Raw genomic sequence first — 15,219 nt, 5'->3', positions numbered from 1 at the left:
TTGCAACCATCGTGGTATGGCATACCGTCGACTCCCGTTATCTCGAAGTAGCCGGAAATTTTGAATAAAGCCGAGATAACGAGATTTCGAGGTTTAGAAACAAGCAATAATAAACAATTTTTATGCTTTCATATAAAGACCTTGTTTCTTAGATTCTAAAAAGTAAAGAAACGCATATAATCCCAATTCTAATAATGGGTTTGTTATTCGATGTGGTTCCGAACAAACGTACTATTAAAAGTAGGTCACAAACGTACTATTAAAAGTAGGTCACAAACAAAAAGTGTACGGATTTGTATGACTTATGTGATTCTAGTCATTTATAATGAGAACAACGCGGTTTATTGAAGTTCATAATTTTGTGTCATGGTACAAATTTCAATTAAACTGGACAAAACTGTACTCTAGACAGGAGTTAAAGGCGACGATGGTTGATTTCATAAATCATTCAAATATTGGTAATATGTAAATTTGATTACAAATATTTGAGAACAACATTAACTTATTTGATATGAAATAAATTCAAAGGAATAAGACAATTAATCTGAGGAATGAGCATTACAACACGAGTAAAGCATTGCAAATTTATTACAATAGTAAGTATATAGTATAGTAAGATTTGCATAATTACCTAAAACAGAAAAAGTGACAAATATATATTGTATTGACAATATAATTACAGTTGCGTTTACCTCACACGTCCAGCTTAAACGTTCGTTGTTTTTTTTTTGCATTTCCCTTGTTTTTATTTTTGATAAAAATGAATTGTCCTTTCATTTGTATGTGTTCATTGTATACCTTGTTCATCCCGTAACCCAAAATGTGAGGTTTCTTTTCAAATAGGTTGTGGAATATTTTAGGAGGTATTATAGAGATTATATTTCGATTAACATCTTCGCCACCAGAACCACCATCTACACCATCTAGGTCTAGCTGGAGCAGGTGTTGCTGGGGGTGTGGTTGGAGCTGGTCTTACTGTTGTACTTGAACCTTTGTATCCACCATGTTGAAGCCATCGTTGCCAAACTTTAGCTCTAAATGAATACAATATTTAAATATAGAGAATACGTTTTAAGTTGCAAGATGACACCAAAGATGGCATAACTAAATGTACTCGTAATATGCTTTATTATAAAGGTATACTGGTAATTTGTCTGTTGACTATTGGTCAGTTATATACAAGGTACATTACCTTATGACAAACTTGTTGCAGGCTCGGTCCGATTGAACCTTTTGATGGACAGTAGTACTAATTGCAAGTTGCCGTACACGCCCCTAGCACTGACCTAACCAGAATTCATTATTTAGACATGGTAATTATTTTGCAGAAAGTATTACGTTTGGTTTAATTAGAAATCAAGACATCTTAATGTTACGTTATCTATAGTTAGTATTGTGTACAGTTATTACCGTTTAGCTTGAATAAAAGCATCTATGGCCCTGTAAAGTTCATCGTTTTCTGCATCCTTTAACTGATGCTGTGGAAATTTTACATAATACCCACGTTGACTTTTCTCTTCGGAAGTTTGTTTTGTTTTAAAACTGTTTCGAACGGCTCCATTCCTTTGGTGTCCTATTCTATCATTGTCATTTGCGGCCAACTTCTTTTCGATATTACTTCTTTGGTTATCTTTCCCGTTTTTATCAGCGAGTAAATTTATTAGTCTTTGTAAAAGCTCAGTGTCATCTGAAAAAGAATAAATTTAAAAAGGTGCTGTATTTTATGCAAATATCGCTGACTTAGTTTTTTTGTTATGTAAAAGTAAAAACTAATACTAATATTTAAACATGTATGAATCTCTGTGAAGCATAAAGAAATCTATAAAGGTTTAAAGAAGCGTAATGCCGAAAAAGCGGAAATGAGCTGTATTAATAAATGTATGAAATAACGGATAATAAAACGCCAATAAATCGTGTTGTATTTAATCGTATTTCATGAAAAAATATATACAAATCAGTCAAGTGTGTTAAATGAGACTGAGATTAATTTGCCATTGATACGAAACGTTATGTGCTCATTTGATGTTAATATGCTGTATTGATGTGGATGGGAAAAATGTAAACTTATAAATTAATGATCGACATACCTTCAATAGAAAACACAAGCCCTACCTAATAGAGCTTTTATCTACACGTGATTCTATTTTATTTGATGGTTTTTTTTAATCAAACTGTGTGAAAAGTAAATTTAAATTTGTGCATATTACTTATTCCCTTACATTTTGCAAATTTAGCGAAAATTATATGCAACTGATTTTATTGTATGGTTATTTATGAAACAAAAGACATTTTTCATTGAAACATAACAAAAAGTATATTAAATAATCATCTTGATCTAAGTTCTGGCTGCTTATTTTCTATAGAATACATGAAGTAAATACAAGGAAGTTTTGGTTTCAAATACAATAATAAAGAAGGGAAATAAACAGCAACAACAACTAAAACAACAACAAAACAAACACTAACAACAAACAAACAAACAAACATACAAGAACAACTTATTCGGTTTTTGTTTAAGCTCAAATAAACAATTATTATGAATGCGTAACGGCATATGACTCAATAACCTGAAAACTTGACCAATACAACAACAACACTAACACCTAAATCGGAGTTGTTCAGTCCCAAACCAATAATTAATTGAATAATTTTAAATGAGACCAAAATGATTGCGAGTAGTTTTAATAGCATAGTAATAATTGAATAATTGTATCGAAATGCTTCTGTTACAAAATGAGAAATATTACCAAGTGCATGACTTCCACGGAAAATAAAAACTCAATTGACACAAACAATTTTTTTACAATGATGTAAAAATATTATATATTTCCTTTTTATAATAGATTAATCTATCTATCTATCTTTTAAAATATACCTTTGCGTTTTGTGTCAGTTAGACTTATTCCTCCTAGAAACACTAGAGTAAACAGTAATACATTCATCCCCATTATTATGCCTTCTTTACACAATGATTATACCAAAAAATTAAATGGACTTTTTTTATTTTACGTCGCCTTATTTACTCAAGCAGTAACCTGAAATTGTACATTTTGTCACACTCAAGTGGCATTTTGCAAAATGAGTAACATATTCAAAAAGTAGATAAATAACAACTAACATGATCTTTGTTCGGAAACTGTCACAAGTGTGTTGTCCTGGATATGATGGTGTATCGTCAAAGATATGTTACTGTATGATCTTGAATACGTACATGTATTGTCCATGTTATGTTCACGTGTTGTCCTTGATATGTAAATGTGTTGTCCTGGATATGTAAATGCGTTGTCCTTAATATGTAAATGTGTTGTCCTGGATATGTAAATGTATTGTCCTGGATATGTAAATGAATTATACTGGATATGTAAATGTGTTGTGCTGGATAAGTAAATGTATTTTCCTGTATATGTAAATGTATTTTCTGGATATGTAAATGCATTTTCCTGGATATTTAAATGTATTTTTCTGGATATGTAAATATTTTTTCCTGGATATGTAAATTGTTGTCTTGGATATGTAAATATGTTGTACTTGATATGTAAATGTGACCTACTGGATATGTAAATGTGTCGTGCTGGATATTTGAATGTGTTGTCCTGGATATTAAAATTTGGTGTATATGAATTGGCAACACATGTATGTCTTTTATTTCCTTTTTACAAAATTACTGTTTAATGGGCAATTATGACGTTATTTATTGTATTTTATATACATGAAAGACATCACTATGTTTTGATTAAACGTACATAAAAATTAAAGAAATACGATACGTTTTATGACATGAACAAGAAGAAGACAACAAACGAGCGACGTGAGGTGATATAGCTTTAATTCGGTGTCAAACCGAAACTTCACGTATGTTAACTTTGCTACTATTCTGGACACATTTTTCCTTTATCCTTTATCTTTTAAGTGCATAAAATCACCATCTAGACATATTTTTTATTTTTATTTATTTCAATTCAGTAACAAACAGCTTTAGTGTATTTGAAAACAGTACACTACAGTTAGTACCGTGTGTACCTGTTTCAGTATTGCCTTTGACTACTTAGCGCCATGAATATTTATAGGTGAAGCAACTCTTGAAATAACTTGCAGAAATGCGAGTATGGTTTGTTATAGCTTTGAGCTTTTCTCAGTCCTTTTAAGTATTTAATTTCATAAACACTGTGTATATATGTTTGATTGATATGAAATATTGTTTAAACTATAACTGTAACGTCAGTAATCCGTGGCTCACATTTAACTGTTTGAACCGAACATATTCCTCTCTGTTCTGCTTAGTTCTTTAATTGGCCATTTTATATTAGTATGAAAATGAATAATTTATTACAGTAAAGTCATATATTACTTTATATGTGATAAATTACAAAAATAAATATTCTATGCATTTTATAAATGAAATATATACCTTTTCACTTGCAACTATTTACTTGTGATCCAACATTCATAAATATAACTCTAATAAGGTTAAACGTTTTAATATCTGTCAAACCATTTTTGAGAATTTGCTTTCTATTTCTAGTGAACCAGATAACTTTTTTTAGATACGATAGATTTGCATAAGCTTATGTGCTGTATTTGTTTGGTAACCTTAATGTTTACTTAGATTCAGTGTCTCTTTGGGATTTTTTATTTCTGTATTTAATAAACTTATTACAAATACTGTGTTTGTGATTCCTTTGATGTCTGAAGTATGAACTGTTTTGGCTGATTGCAATTACAAAGGTGTATCCCATAAATAAACGAACCATCTTATTCATATCTTCTAGAGATTCATTAACAAATCACACAGAAAAAGAATAACTAATATGCAAAGATATACAAAATTTACCCAAAACCACTTACAAATTTGAACACACGTTTTTATTGTATTTACTTTTTTTCTAATGCTTATACTGAAATCGGCGAAGATACTGTAAAACAAGATGATGTTATCATTTTACATTTTACTCTTTCAAACTAATAATCTAAAATTAGAGCTATTTGTAAATATCAATAAAATTGACAAAGAAGTGAAACAAAGATATATACATGTATGTCTACAGACAGTATTAACATATCTATGTATACACAGGTTATAATTTTAGTCAGTCAAACTTCGTTCGCTGGAACTCGGTGGGCCTGTGCAAATTTGTTCGATTGGTAGCTGGAGCGACAGAGGTTGAACAATGATCATGTATTATATTTTGTGTATTTTATTAAAATTCGTGTTGCTGATTGTCAAATTAGAAACAGTATCGTCGTGACCAAACCCAGAAGCAATATCTTCGTCTAGGTGCAGTTGTTGTACTTGGAGGAACAGTTGTTGTACTTGTAGGAACAGTTGTAATTGTTGTGCTTTTTGTCGTGGACCCAGTGTTGGTTCCTTTGTAGGCTGCATCAGCGGTAATCCATTGCCTTTCATAATCGGCTTGCTCTCTATCTGCGTTCAACCATCGTTTTTTATCGTCCCATTCTCTAGCTCTGCAATTTATAATTTAACTTATCTTTTACTTTGTGATCATAGGTAAGTGCGGTGCTAAAGTCTATGTTTTGCTTATTCGACCGTTTTAAAACCAAAACTAATACAACTATAATAACATATCAATGCTCGTCATGAATGTATTGATCTATCTTATGACAAGTTTGAAACGTTTTACATGTATACCATAAAGTCAATGTTTGTTCTCGATATAACAATTGTAATGCTCGGAATCTGCGTGACATTGCACTAAAAATTTATTGCTTGTGAAGTGCATAACAAAAATCATTCGTAAAAAATAAAAAAGTACATAATTGTGCCAACAATAAGAAATTTGTATCATGCGTTTATTGAGGAAATATATGTAAAATTTTATAAAGATTCAATAAATGCAGTCATTTAAACAAATCAGCATCTTGAAAATACTTTACGACATGTTGCTTTAAGAGGGAGAAAACATTAGAGCTGCTGTTGGATTTGTCATTTCATGAATCATATATATATATATATAGATATATCAATATTTTCATTAACAGAATGAGGCTTGGTTAATCGATTGAAGTGTTTTGATCTTTTTAGGGACTACTGGCCGAACTTAACGCTGTGCCTCAGGATTTTTTTCCACTCTGTCAAGTTTGTTATCTGGTGTGTAACGACAATGGGTCACATATGTTTATCAGGATATTGGACGACTAGATGGTATAAGCAACTGTAAATTAACATAAATAATCGCATGGTTCAATAATCGAACTACAATCTGCTTGTCATGAACTTTTATCTTATATTATACACTGATTTTTATCTTTATCAATTTTGATTTTATGTGAAGCAGACAATAGGAATTGTAAAATAAAAAAAGCTCAAATCATACATGGAAGATATGACAGAACTGAAACAAACCCTTTTTCTTAGGTTCAGCAAAATACAAATAAATGATAAATGATTAAATGCTGAAATCCTGATTTTGAAGTAAAGATAATTCATAAGGAAAAAAACGAAGTATCAATGTTTAAAGAAAAGGAGGGATAATTTAGTATATACCTTTTGGACTGCAGAAATACTTCAATTGCTCTAATAAGACCTTCATCATTATCCTTGTTACCGTAAGCTCTTTGAACATCTTCACTCTCGTGTGCCTGACCTCCTGATATGGCATTGACTTCAGACCTTTCGTCTTCAATTAATGTTTTAATCAATGCTTCAAACATGTCCCTGTCGTCTGAAATATTCTCGGTACAGTCAACGTTTATAATCAAATATTTTCAGAAAGTATATTTTTATTGTTCAATTTACAGCCGTTCAATCAAATTGTAAAATGAGGTTAATTCTCAATATTTTAAAAGTATCTATTACTTACACATTGTATATCATTTTTGATATATATTAAATTTTTATTTCAAAATAAAAAATTAATATAGTGACAATTTTTTTAAAGAGACGTTAATATTTCTATAAATAATCATAAAAGCATAACGGAGTTTAATAAATATTTCAAGATGTTTGGTCTATATCTTCTTCTCGGCTTGTTATTTTTTTATTTATATGAAAATATAACCATTTTTTTAAAAAAATATTCTAAAAAGTGTATAAGTTTATTTCTTACCATTTTTCGTGGCTGTTGTTCTCTGTAGAGGAAGAGAACAATATAAAATGAAAACTATCCCCGTCAATGGTTTCATTGTAACAAAAATATGAAATAATTTATTTGGAGACTAAATTTAAATTCAAAGTAGTTCTCTTTTGAACACCTGAAATAGTAGTGATCTGGTGACACTTCTCTACTTGATTTGTCGATGTTATTTCAACCATGTCGAATGGACGCTGTAAACAGCCAGTTTTATCAAGTTAAAACTGCAGTATTGCAAACGAAAATTTTTGTTTACGCTTCGATTTCATAAAAGGGTGTTATTTTTACTGAATGGTTAAATTGATTTACCAGGTCATTTCCCTCCAGGCAATGGACATTTTACAGTGGCCAACTTAGATAGCAGATCTACGAATAATCCCTGTCATTTTGAACATGGACATAAAAATGAAAAAAAAAAAAGATTGCTTTGTAGTGTTAACAAAAATATAAATATGAGTTTGACATGTTTCTGTTTAACGATAATAAAATATTAAAATTAAAAAAGTATATTGGAGTTAATTATTTATTCAAAAATATATTTAAAATGCATGAAGCATTTAGATAAATAGATTATAAAGTCAATGTGAAAAGTTTTATTTATTGTGAAGACACTTGGTATTGTGATAATAACTATAAAGAAATCGGTTTTCGTAACACTGTTTAATATTTCATCAAGCCATTGAAATGTAACCGGAATTAATCTTTAAAATCATTAAAGTGTAGAATCAAACAGAGGTATCATACAATTTTATCAGAAAAGTCGCATTTTTGATCAAATCAAACCACGGAAAAGAAAAAATTTATTGGTAAATTTGGCTCACAACACAGTTTGATTTTTTGCAACAATATAGATATTTCATGACTTCAAATTCAAAACATTACAAATTACGGAATTGAAGAGAATTTCAACACGTTTGCTAGTACATATGCATTATTCTCTGATTTCTGTTTGTTTTACTTTGAGATTAGATGAATAAGACGATTACGTTGACAGCATAGGAGGGCACGAAGATCTAGAGGGGGACTTATAGTTTATATAAAGAATAATTGCCGTAAGGGGGTTAAGTTGTTCAAAATAACATTGATTGCTTAATTTGGCTAAAACTGGATAAAACATTTTTTCAAATAGAAAAAGACATATACATGTATCTTGCAGTAACCTATATAGCGCCAGAAAATTCTCCTATTCACAATACGTATGACGTTGATATTTTTAGAAAAATTGAAAATGATATAAAAAAAATTAAATAGAGGATATTTGTTAAGTTCAGTGTAAGATCGGAATATATTTCACCGAGTGAGCACCAAAAGGTATATTTCACGAGTGGCGCAGCCACGAGTGAAATGTGAACTTTTGGTGTTCACGAGTTGAAATATATTTCGATCTTACACTAAACTAAACAAATTTTCTTTTTATTATATGCAAACAAACGTTAAAAAGGACATTTTGACCTAATACTAAATGAATAGCGCGCCAAATAATTATACAACGTGACGTCATTTACGACGTCACTTTATTAAGTTGGTTTCCTGCTCTGTGCACGCTGGTATTTCACTTAAACAACGTAAGGGGCTTAAATTCAAAACAGTGAAATTATCAAATTGATAATTTCACTGTTTCAAACAGTGAAATTACCATTTTTAATCCACTGATATATTTCTATAAACCATCGAAAAGCATGTAATAAATAGATATAGCACATTAGGAAAAGTATTACTCACTCTGTGTCGTGAGTAAAACAATTATTCACTTATCCCATGTTATAATCTTACTAGAAAGAAACCAAAACAACAGAATAGGATTTAGGCATTGTATTTGACAACTTTCAATCGAGCAAAACAAAGAAAGCATTTATAGAACTGTATTTATAAATTTAAAACACGATACCATATTAAATAAAAATAAAATAAAACCTGAGCTATTAGACTTGATTCAGATTAGATTATTAGAAACCAATTTAAAACAAATAAAGTGTGAAAATTATAAGTCCAAAACAATAAATGCAAAACAAAACAATATTCTTTGAAGTTTTACTTAAAATAATGATGATGATAATAATAATTATAATATAGTTGAAAATAATACTTATCTATAGAAAACTATGTTGTGTCCAGGAATGATGAACTTTTAATCTTTTAGACGAAAGCAAAGCAATAGATATGCCTTTTGGTTTTTGACCGCATTTACGGATTCTGAAAATAAAACAATGAGCTTTCTCAACATCACTAAACAAATGGATGAACTATCTTAGCATCACAAAATAAATCAGTGAGCTATCTCAGCATCACAAAACAAATCGGTGAGCTATCTCAGCATCACAAAACAAATCGGTGAGCTATCTCAGCATCACAAAACAAATCGGTGAGCTATCTCAGCATCACAAAATAAATCAGTGAGCTATCTCAGCATCACAAAACAAATCGGTGAGCTATCTCAGCATCACAAAACAAATCGGTGAGCTATCTCAGCATCACAAAATAAATCAGTGTGCTATCTCAGCATCACAAAAAATGTGAGCAAATCACAAACAATCGGTGAGCTATCTCAGCATCACAAAACAAATCGGTGAGCTATCTCAGCATCACAAAACAAATCGGTGAGCTATCTTAGCATCACAAAACAAATCGGTGAGCTATCTCAGCATCACAAAACAAATCGGTGAGCTATCTCAGCATCACAAAATAAATCAGTGAGCTATCTCAGCATCACAAAATAAATCGGTGAGCTATCTCAGCATCAGAAAACAATTCGGTGAGCTATCTCACCATCACGATAAAATTGGTAAGCTATCTCAGCATTAAATCAACTTTGAAAATAAATACTTATCTGCAAATTTGTGTGCTGGAGAAGATTGCAAGCATTTTGTATTTCATCCATGACGATGAGTCGTTAACAAGAATTGGAATCAAAAGCCCTTTGTAACTTTGCAAACACAATAGATCTTCCCATTCTCATGACAAACGTCAAAACCCCATGTCAATCATCGTATGACGCTATAAAACAAAAACACAAAAAATAAACAACAACGACAAAATATAAGTTGATCACCTGAAAAATTCTAACAAACAATTTTATATTCCACGATTTAAAACTGAAAAGTAAAGCCTTTGCAGCAAAATTAAATTATCTCAATAAACATGTACACTCATTAACTGATGTAGAAATAAATATATTTAATATAAACAAACATAACAGAATATGTATAATAATTAACAATTGAAATAATGATATCAAATGAATAATAAATATTTAAAAATAATACTTATCTTAATATAGTATAATTATATCTGTTGTCGTCTGTATGAAGCCTTGTCAAATCACACCAATGATTTACTCATGATAAATCTATATAACACTTACACAAAATATAAGATTATAAACTAGTATTTAATTCCACAATTAAATCGATCATTGACTGAATATAATCACAAGCATATAATCACTTCATATTATAAAAAGTTATTCAACATAAGCTGCACGACTTCATTAAATGTTAAGATTTAGTGACCCAGACAAACGTTGTTTCAAACTGTCTTCAACATATCCATCTTTACCTGTCTCTGAACGCCAACGTCAATGTTTTTTCCACAGTCTATCATTAGTACCAGAATTAGCACAAATAAGAGCTCCACCTGACCTTAGTGAATGCAAACTGTATTGATGACTTTCTAGTCCTATTGAAGTAAGTTTTTGATTAAAAAGTTCCCGTGTTCTCGAGTAAGAAAGTGGAGCATTTTTACGTTTTAATACATACTTGTTAGACTTTTTACACAACACTACAGCTCTAAAAATAAACTGATCATTACATTCCATCAAACCAGCCTCTGTAATATATCTATGTAATAATTGCACCGGGCATGAAAACTTTCCAGTTTTTTGCCAAAACTACATAATTTCCTTCTCTATATAAATCTGTTTTGGCATTTTCAATATATAATGAACAATGATCATCTTTGAAATCAATGTGACAACGTTTTAAATAAATACCTTCTGAAATTCTTAGAAAACCAGCAAAACAAATCACAAACAATGTAACAATTCTTAAAATCTGCCAATGAACACTTTTCAGAAACAAAACGTTTAATGAGTAATTTCAGCACATCAGGAGTATTAGGCTCTTTTTCTCTGTACAAGCCTCGAAATCTTTCTTATACAGCCTTCTAAACATAATTTAAGCCATCTATCTTGACAAGGATTTTCTTTAAAATATGCAGTTTCATGCGCCCAATTTATAGCATAGAAATTTTGATTTAACTTAGATTTCCCGCATGAATATGTATTCATCTGAATAAGCGAAACTAAATAAAGCGCGATTGTGACAGGCAAAGCTGGCAAAGAAGATAACTTGCATTTATCGCACCAATTACAAAAATTTTTCAAAAGCATACATATAATTTTTCACTGTACTATGTTCTCTGCTACCCAAAATAGTGCGTTTTACTTCTGGAACAACGGACATCGGAAGACCAGAACTGTTGCATGTGTCTGTTAAGTCTTTCCATCTACATAAATCAAACAAGCCTGCAAATTGACAAAAATATACAAAGGTAATAATAAACGAGTGTTAAATTAAACCCATTTTACAGTTATCTCCCTACAATATTGCGTATAACAAGCACTTTACTAGTGAAATGTTCCGTACCAAAAATTCTAAAATGAGACGTTTCTTGCCAGACGAATTTTCGGCAACAGAATAATGGATTAATGTTATATGGCTTTAAAAATTGTTTCATACACACACTTTTTATCTAACAGATCCTGTAAAGCTGAATCTACAAATTCTTTGTTCTTTAAAGCCGACTTGTTATTCTTTAAATAAAAAGACGGAGGTTTGTCAACAAACGGAATAACATAACCTTGTTCTATAAAAGAAATTATTTCATTGTTAGAAGGCCGAATAGTGTCCTTCCAAACGAAATACAACTTTTTAATCTAATCTTTAAAACAGAGTTTGTTTGTACAGTTACTTGAGATTCTTTGTATTCGCAAAAAAAAACAGTACATTCATCTAACTGACAAAATTGTTCAAAAAAATAAAATACTTATCAAATATTTTGATAGTCTTACACACAGATCATTCTTTGTTTGTTGTCTTCTGGTGCGAGGAGTTGGGTGGCATCAGAATTTGTTGCTGCTGCTGAAAGCTGTTTTGTTCCTGGATTGCTGCACCATGAAAAGCTCTTCGGTTGTGAGGAACAGAAATGGCATAATGCCCTTCTTGGCCACAACTTGAAAACAAAATGACCTTTCTCCCCGGAACGAAACGTCGTCCTTCCAGGTATCCAAGAGAGGAAACGTCGTCCTTCCAAGAGTCTGCCTGAACGTAACGTCGTCCTTACCACGTCTCCGTGACCAAAAAACGACGTCCTTCTGCGGCTCTGGGAATTCCTTGCTGTTACGAAAAAAAGAACTAGCAAAAACTGTTATCAAAATTAAAATAAGCATTTCTATAGCCTTCTTTTTAAGCGCGCTCTTCAGCACGACGAAAATTCTTTTATCATCATCTGAATCAGACGCTACTTCCAGTAACTCGTAACTCATTTATGGTAGACCACCCAAGATCTGAACCGTCAGCAATAACGTATCAATTTATTTCTATAGTTATAGCATCATTAGCTTCAAGCAAGAAAGTCCTTAGCTTTAGACGCCTCTCTGTTAGGAAACTGCCTTATCAAATATTGTCAAGTAAGTCTAAAACAGTGTTATTGAACTCGAACTGTTTCCTGTTCTGATAAGACTTGAATGAAATTAAAGAATCCTTTTTTAACCTTCTTTGTCGCTGAAGAAAAAGTCCACTCGGCATCAAACGTTTCAAATCACGTTGAAGCGAACTAAATTTGTCATCAAAATAACCCTTCAATTCGGAGACAACTTCTTCCCTTGGAACTGTTTGAAAAACTTGCACGTGGTGGCGAATTTTCCCGCGACATAGTATTCTAAATAAACTATAACTCTAAAGAACGTGTTAAAAGCTGTCAAATACTGCTCGAGTGAGAAAAAATAGTAAAAAAACACCGGGAATATATACCTACACCCACTGGTACAAAAACACGTAAAAAAACCGTCCCCAATGTAATAAAAAAATGTTTAAAACCAAAATTGTTGTAAGACTTTTTTTAAAGCATAACAAAACCTATGGCCCTGGAAAGGGAAATCCCCCAAGGGAAACCCCCCGTGAAAAATTTTATTTTTTTTTCCCCGGGCCCGGGGGATTTTAAACCCCCCAGGGTTTGGGGTAAAAAAACCATGATTAGTTGAAAACGGACCCCAAATAATGGGAAAAACCCCCCAAATGATCCCATTTGAAATTGACTCCCCCCGCCCCCCCCGCGAAAACGTGTGACGTCCCCCCAGGGGAATAATTTGGGACAATTTTTTAATTGATTTATGAAAACCCCAAAACCCCCCAACCCAATACGTTTTGGGCCCCCCCCGGCCCCGCCCCCCCCTTTAAATAAAGATCCCCCGGTACCCCGGTACCCCCGGGCCCCCGTGTATGACACACAACGGAGAAGTCTAGTCGACTTATGTATTGACGGGAAGAGGGTAATTTTAAGGACAAATAGTGAGTTTTAATGTTAACAGATTTCAATAACCTTTTCAAAAAATCATGCGCCAATCTCGTTCTCATTCGGTAATAAATACTGAAGCTAATCAAGTACATCTTCCAAAAAACATACGTATTACAAGTGGAATAATGAATATAGAGATGCTTTTTGTAAATGACGTTAGACCACGGCATTTAGTGATTTAGAAAACAGTTTTGTTAAAATGATGTTTCTAATGGAGAAGTACCCGATATACTAGTAAATAAATTCACAGATTTTTCTACATTTAAAAATGGGAAAAAATACTTTGAACGCTGCACAAAAAGTAAAAAGTGTATTTTGACTGGTACAGACGTAAACAGGCAAAAGTGGTATAACGAAGTGTGTTAAGAAAAACATGAATTGTTTAAAAAAAGGCAATGTATATATATATAATAATCAACCCAAATGATGAGAAAAGAAATGAACGTTTTTTATATCAAGAAAAAACGACTATAAATATTATTGTCGTAAAATGTAAAAATAATTAATAATAAAAAACATTGCCCAATCTCTAAATACAATAAAGCATAAATCACCACGTGAATTCTGGAAGACTTTTAAACAGAAATCGCCAGGAAATCGGGGTGAAGAAATTACAGTTGACTCTTTTTTATGAACATTTTAAAAATCTTTCTACAAATCATGATAAAAACGTGAAACTAATAATGATTGCGATGGACTTTGTAAAAAACTTTCTTAGAATCAGAAAGGCAACAATGCTACATTTGAAGAACTTGATAAACCGATATCTGTGGAAGAGATTGTTCTAGCATCAAAAAAGCTAGGTAGTAATAAAAAGCTTGTTCTGCTGATAACATCTTATACGAGTACTTTACATCATGTATAAATGATATTGTGAATCATTTACAATTGATTTTTAATTATATTTTCTTGATAGTAGATCTTTCCCAAAATGTTGGTCATCCGGTAATTATTATCCCTTTACATAAAAAGGGTGATTCAAATAGACCCAAGTAATTATAGGGGAATTACGATAACAAGTTGTTTTGCTAAGTTTTTCACAGTGATTTATATAAATAAACAGGCTGAAGAAATGGTCTATAGAAAATGACAAAATTGCGGGATTCCCAGTTTGGGTTTTAAAGCTGATTATAACACTGTAGTTTGAAATTTTTTTTTTATTTTTAAACAATTTTTTTGTTTGGGGAAAGATTTTTTAAAAAATGATAAGAAAAAACTTTTTTTTTGCTGTTTTTTTTTGCCTTAAAAAAAAAAGATGGATTTTTAAATTTGAAAAGGAAATTTGCCTTTTTTGGTTTTTTAAAATTTTTTGGAAAAAAATGCGGATTGTTTGGCCAAATTTTTTCTGAAATATTTTCAATGTTGAAGATTTTTAAATGTGTGTAAAACATGTAAAACTTTGTCTGAATTTTTTCAGTAAGTGGAAAGGGGTTCTTTAAAGGTGAGAAAACTTCCCCAATAATGTTCAGCCTTTCATTTTTAAAAAATTTGTTTTAAAAAATTTTTTTTAAACAAGAAATTTTAGATGATTGTTATAAAAAATTTTTAGTTTAAAATT

The 15,219-nt window shown here is 31.2% G+C and overlaps 2 protein-coding genes across 2 annotated transcripts; both read right to left on the bottom strand.

The window, feature by feature from the left end:
- Window positions 1-778: 778 nt before the first annotated feature.
- LOC132759239 (uncharacterized) lies at window positions 779-3,002 on the bottom strand. Its single transcript, XM_060750973.1, has 3 exons — window positions 2,876-3,002; window positions 1,411-1,687; window positions 779-1,034 (listed from the first exon to the last, which is right to left on the bottom strand). Exons 1-3 carry the CDS (start codon window positions 2,946-2,948, stop codon window positions 887-889), a joined length of 498 nt encoding a protein of 165 aa, XP_060606956.1. The 5' UTR covers window positions 2,949-3,002; the 3' UTR covers window positions 779-886.
- A 1,888-nt stretch (window positions 3,003-4,890) lies between these two features.
- LOC132759238 (uncharacterized) lies at window positions 4,891-7,234 on the bottom strand. Its single transcript, XM_060750972.1, has 3 exons — window positions 7,065-7,234; window positions 6,503-6,680; window positions 4,891-5,463 (listed from the first exon to the last, which is right to left on the bottom strand). The coding sequence occupies exons 1-3, from the start codon at window positions 7,138-7,140 to the stop codon at window positions 5,226-5,228; spliced, it is 492 nt and encodes a 163-aa protein (XP_060606955.1). The 5' UTR covers window positions 7,141-7,234; the 3' UTR covers window positions 4,891-5,225.
- Window positions 7,235-15,219: the final 7,985 nt, after the last annotated feature.

Source organism: Ruditapes philippinarum, unplaced genomic scaffold, assembly GCF_026571515.1.
Source record: "Ruditapes philippinarum isolate M1 unplaced genomic scaffold, ASM2657151v2 ctg503_1_1_1_1, whole genome shotgun sequence".
In the NCBI taxonomy this organism is placed as follows: Eukaryota; Metazoa; Mollusca; class Bivalvia; order Venerida; family Veneridae; genus Ruditapes; species Ruditapes philippinarum.
Note: the sequence above shows the minus strand (reverse complement) of the source record. Positions and strands in the feature narration are given on the sequence as shown.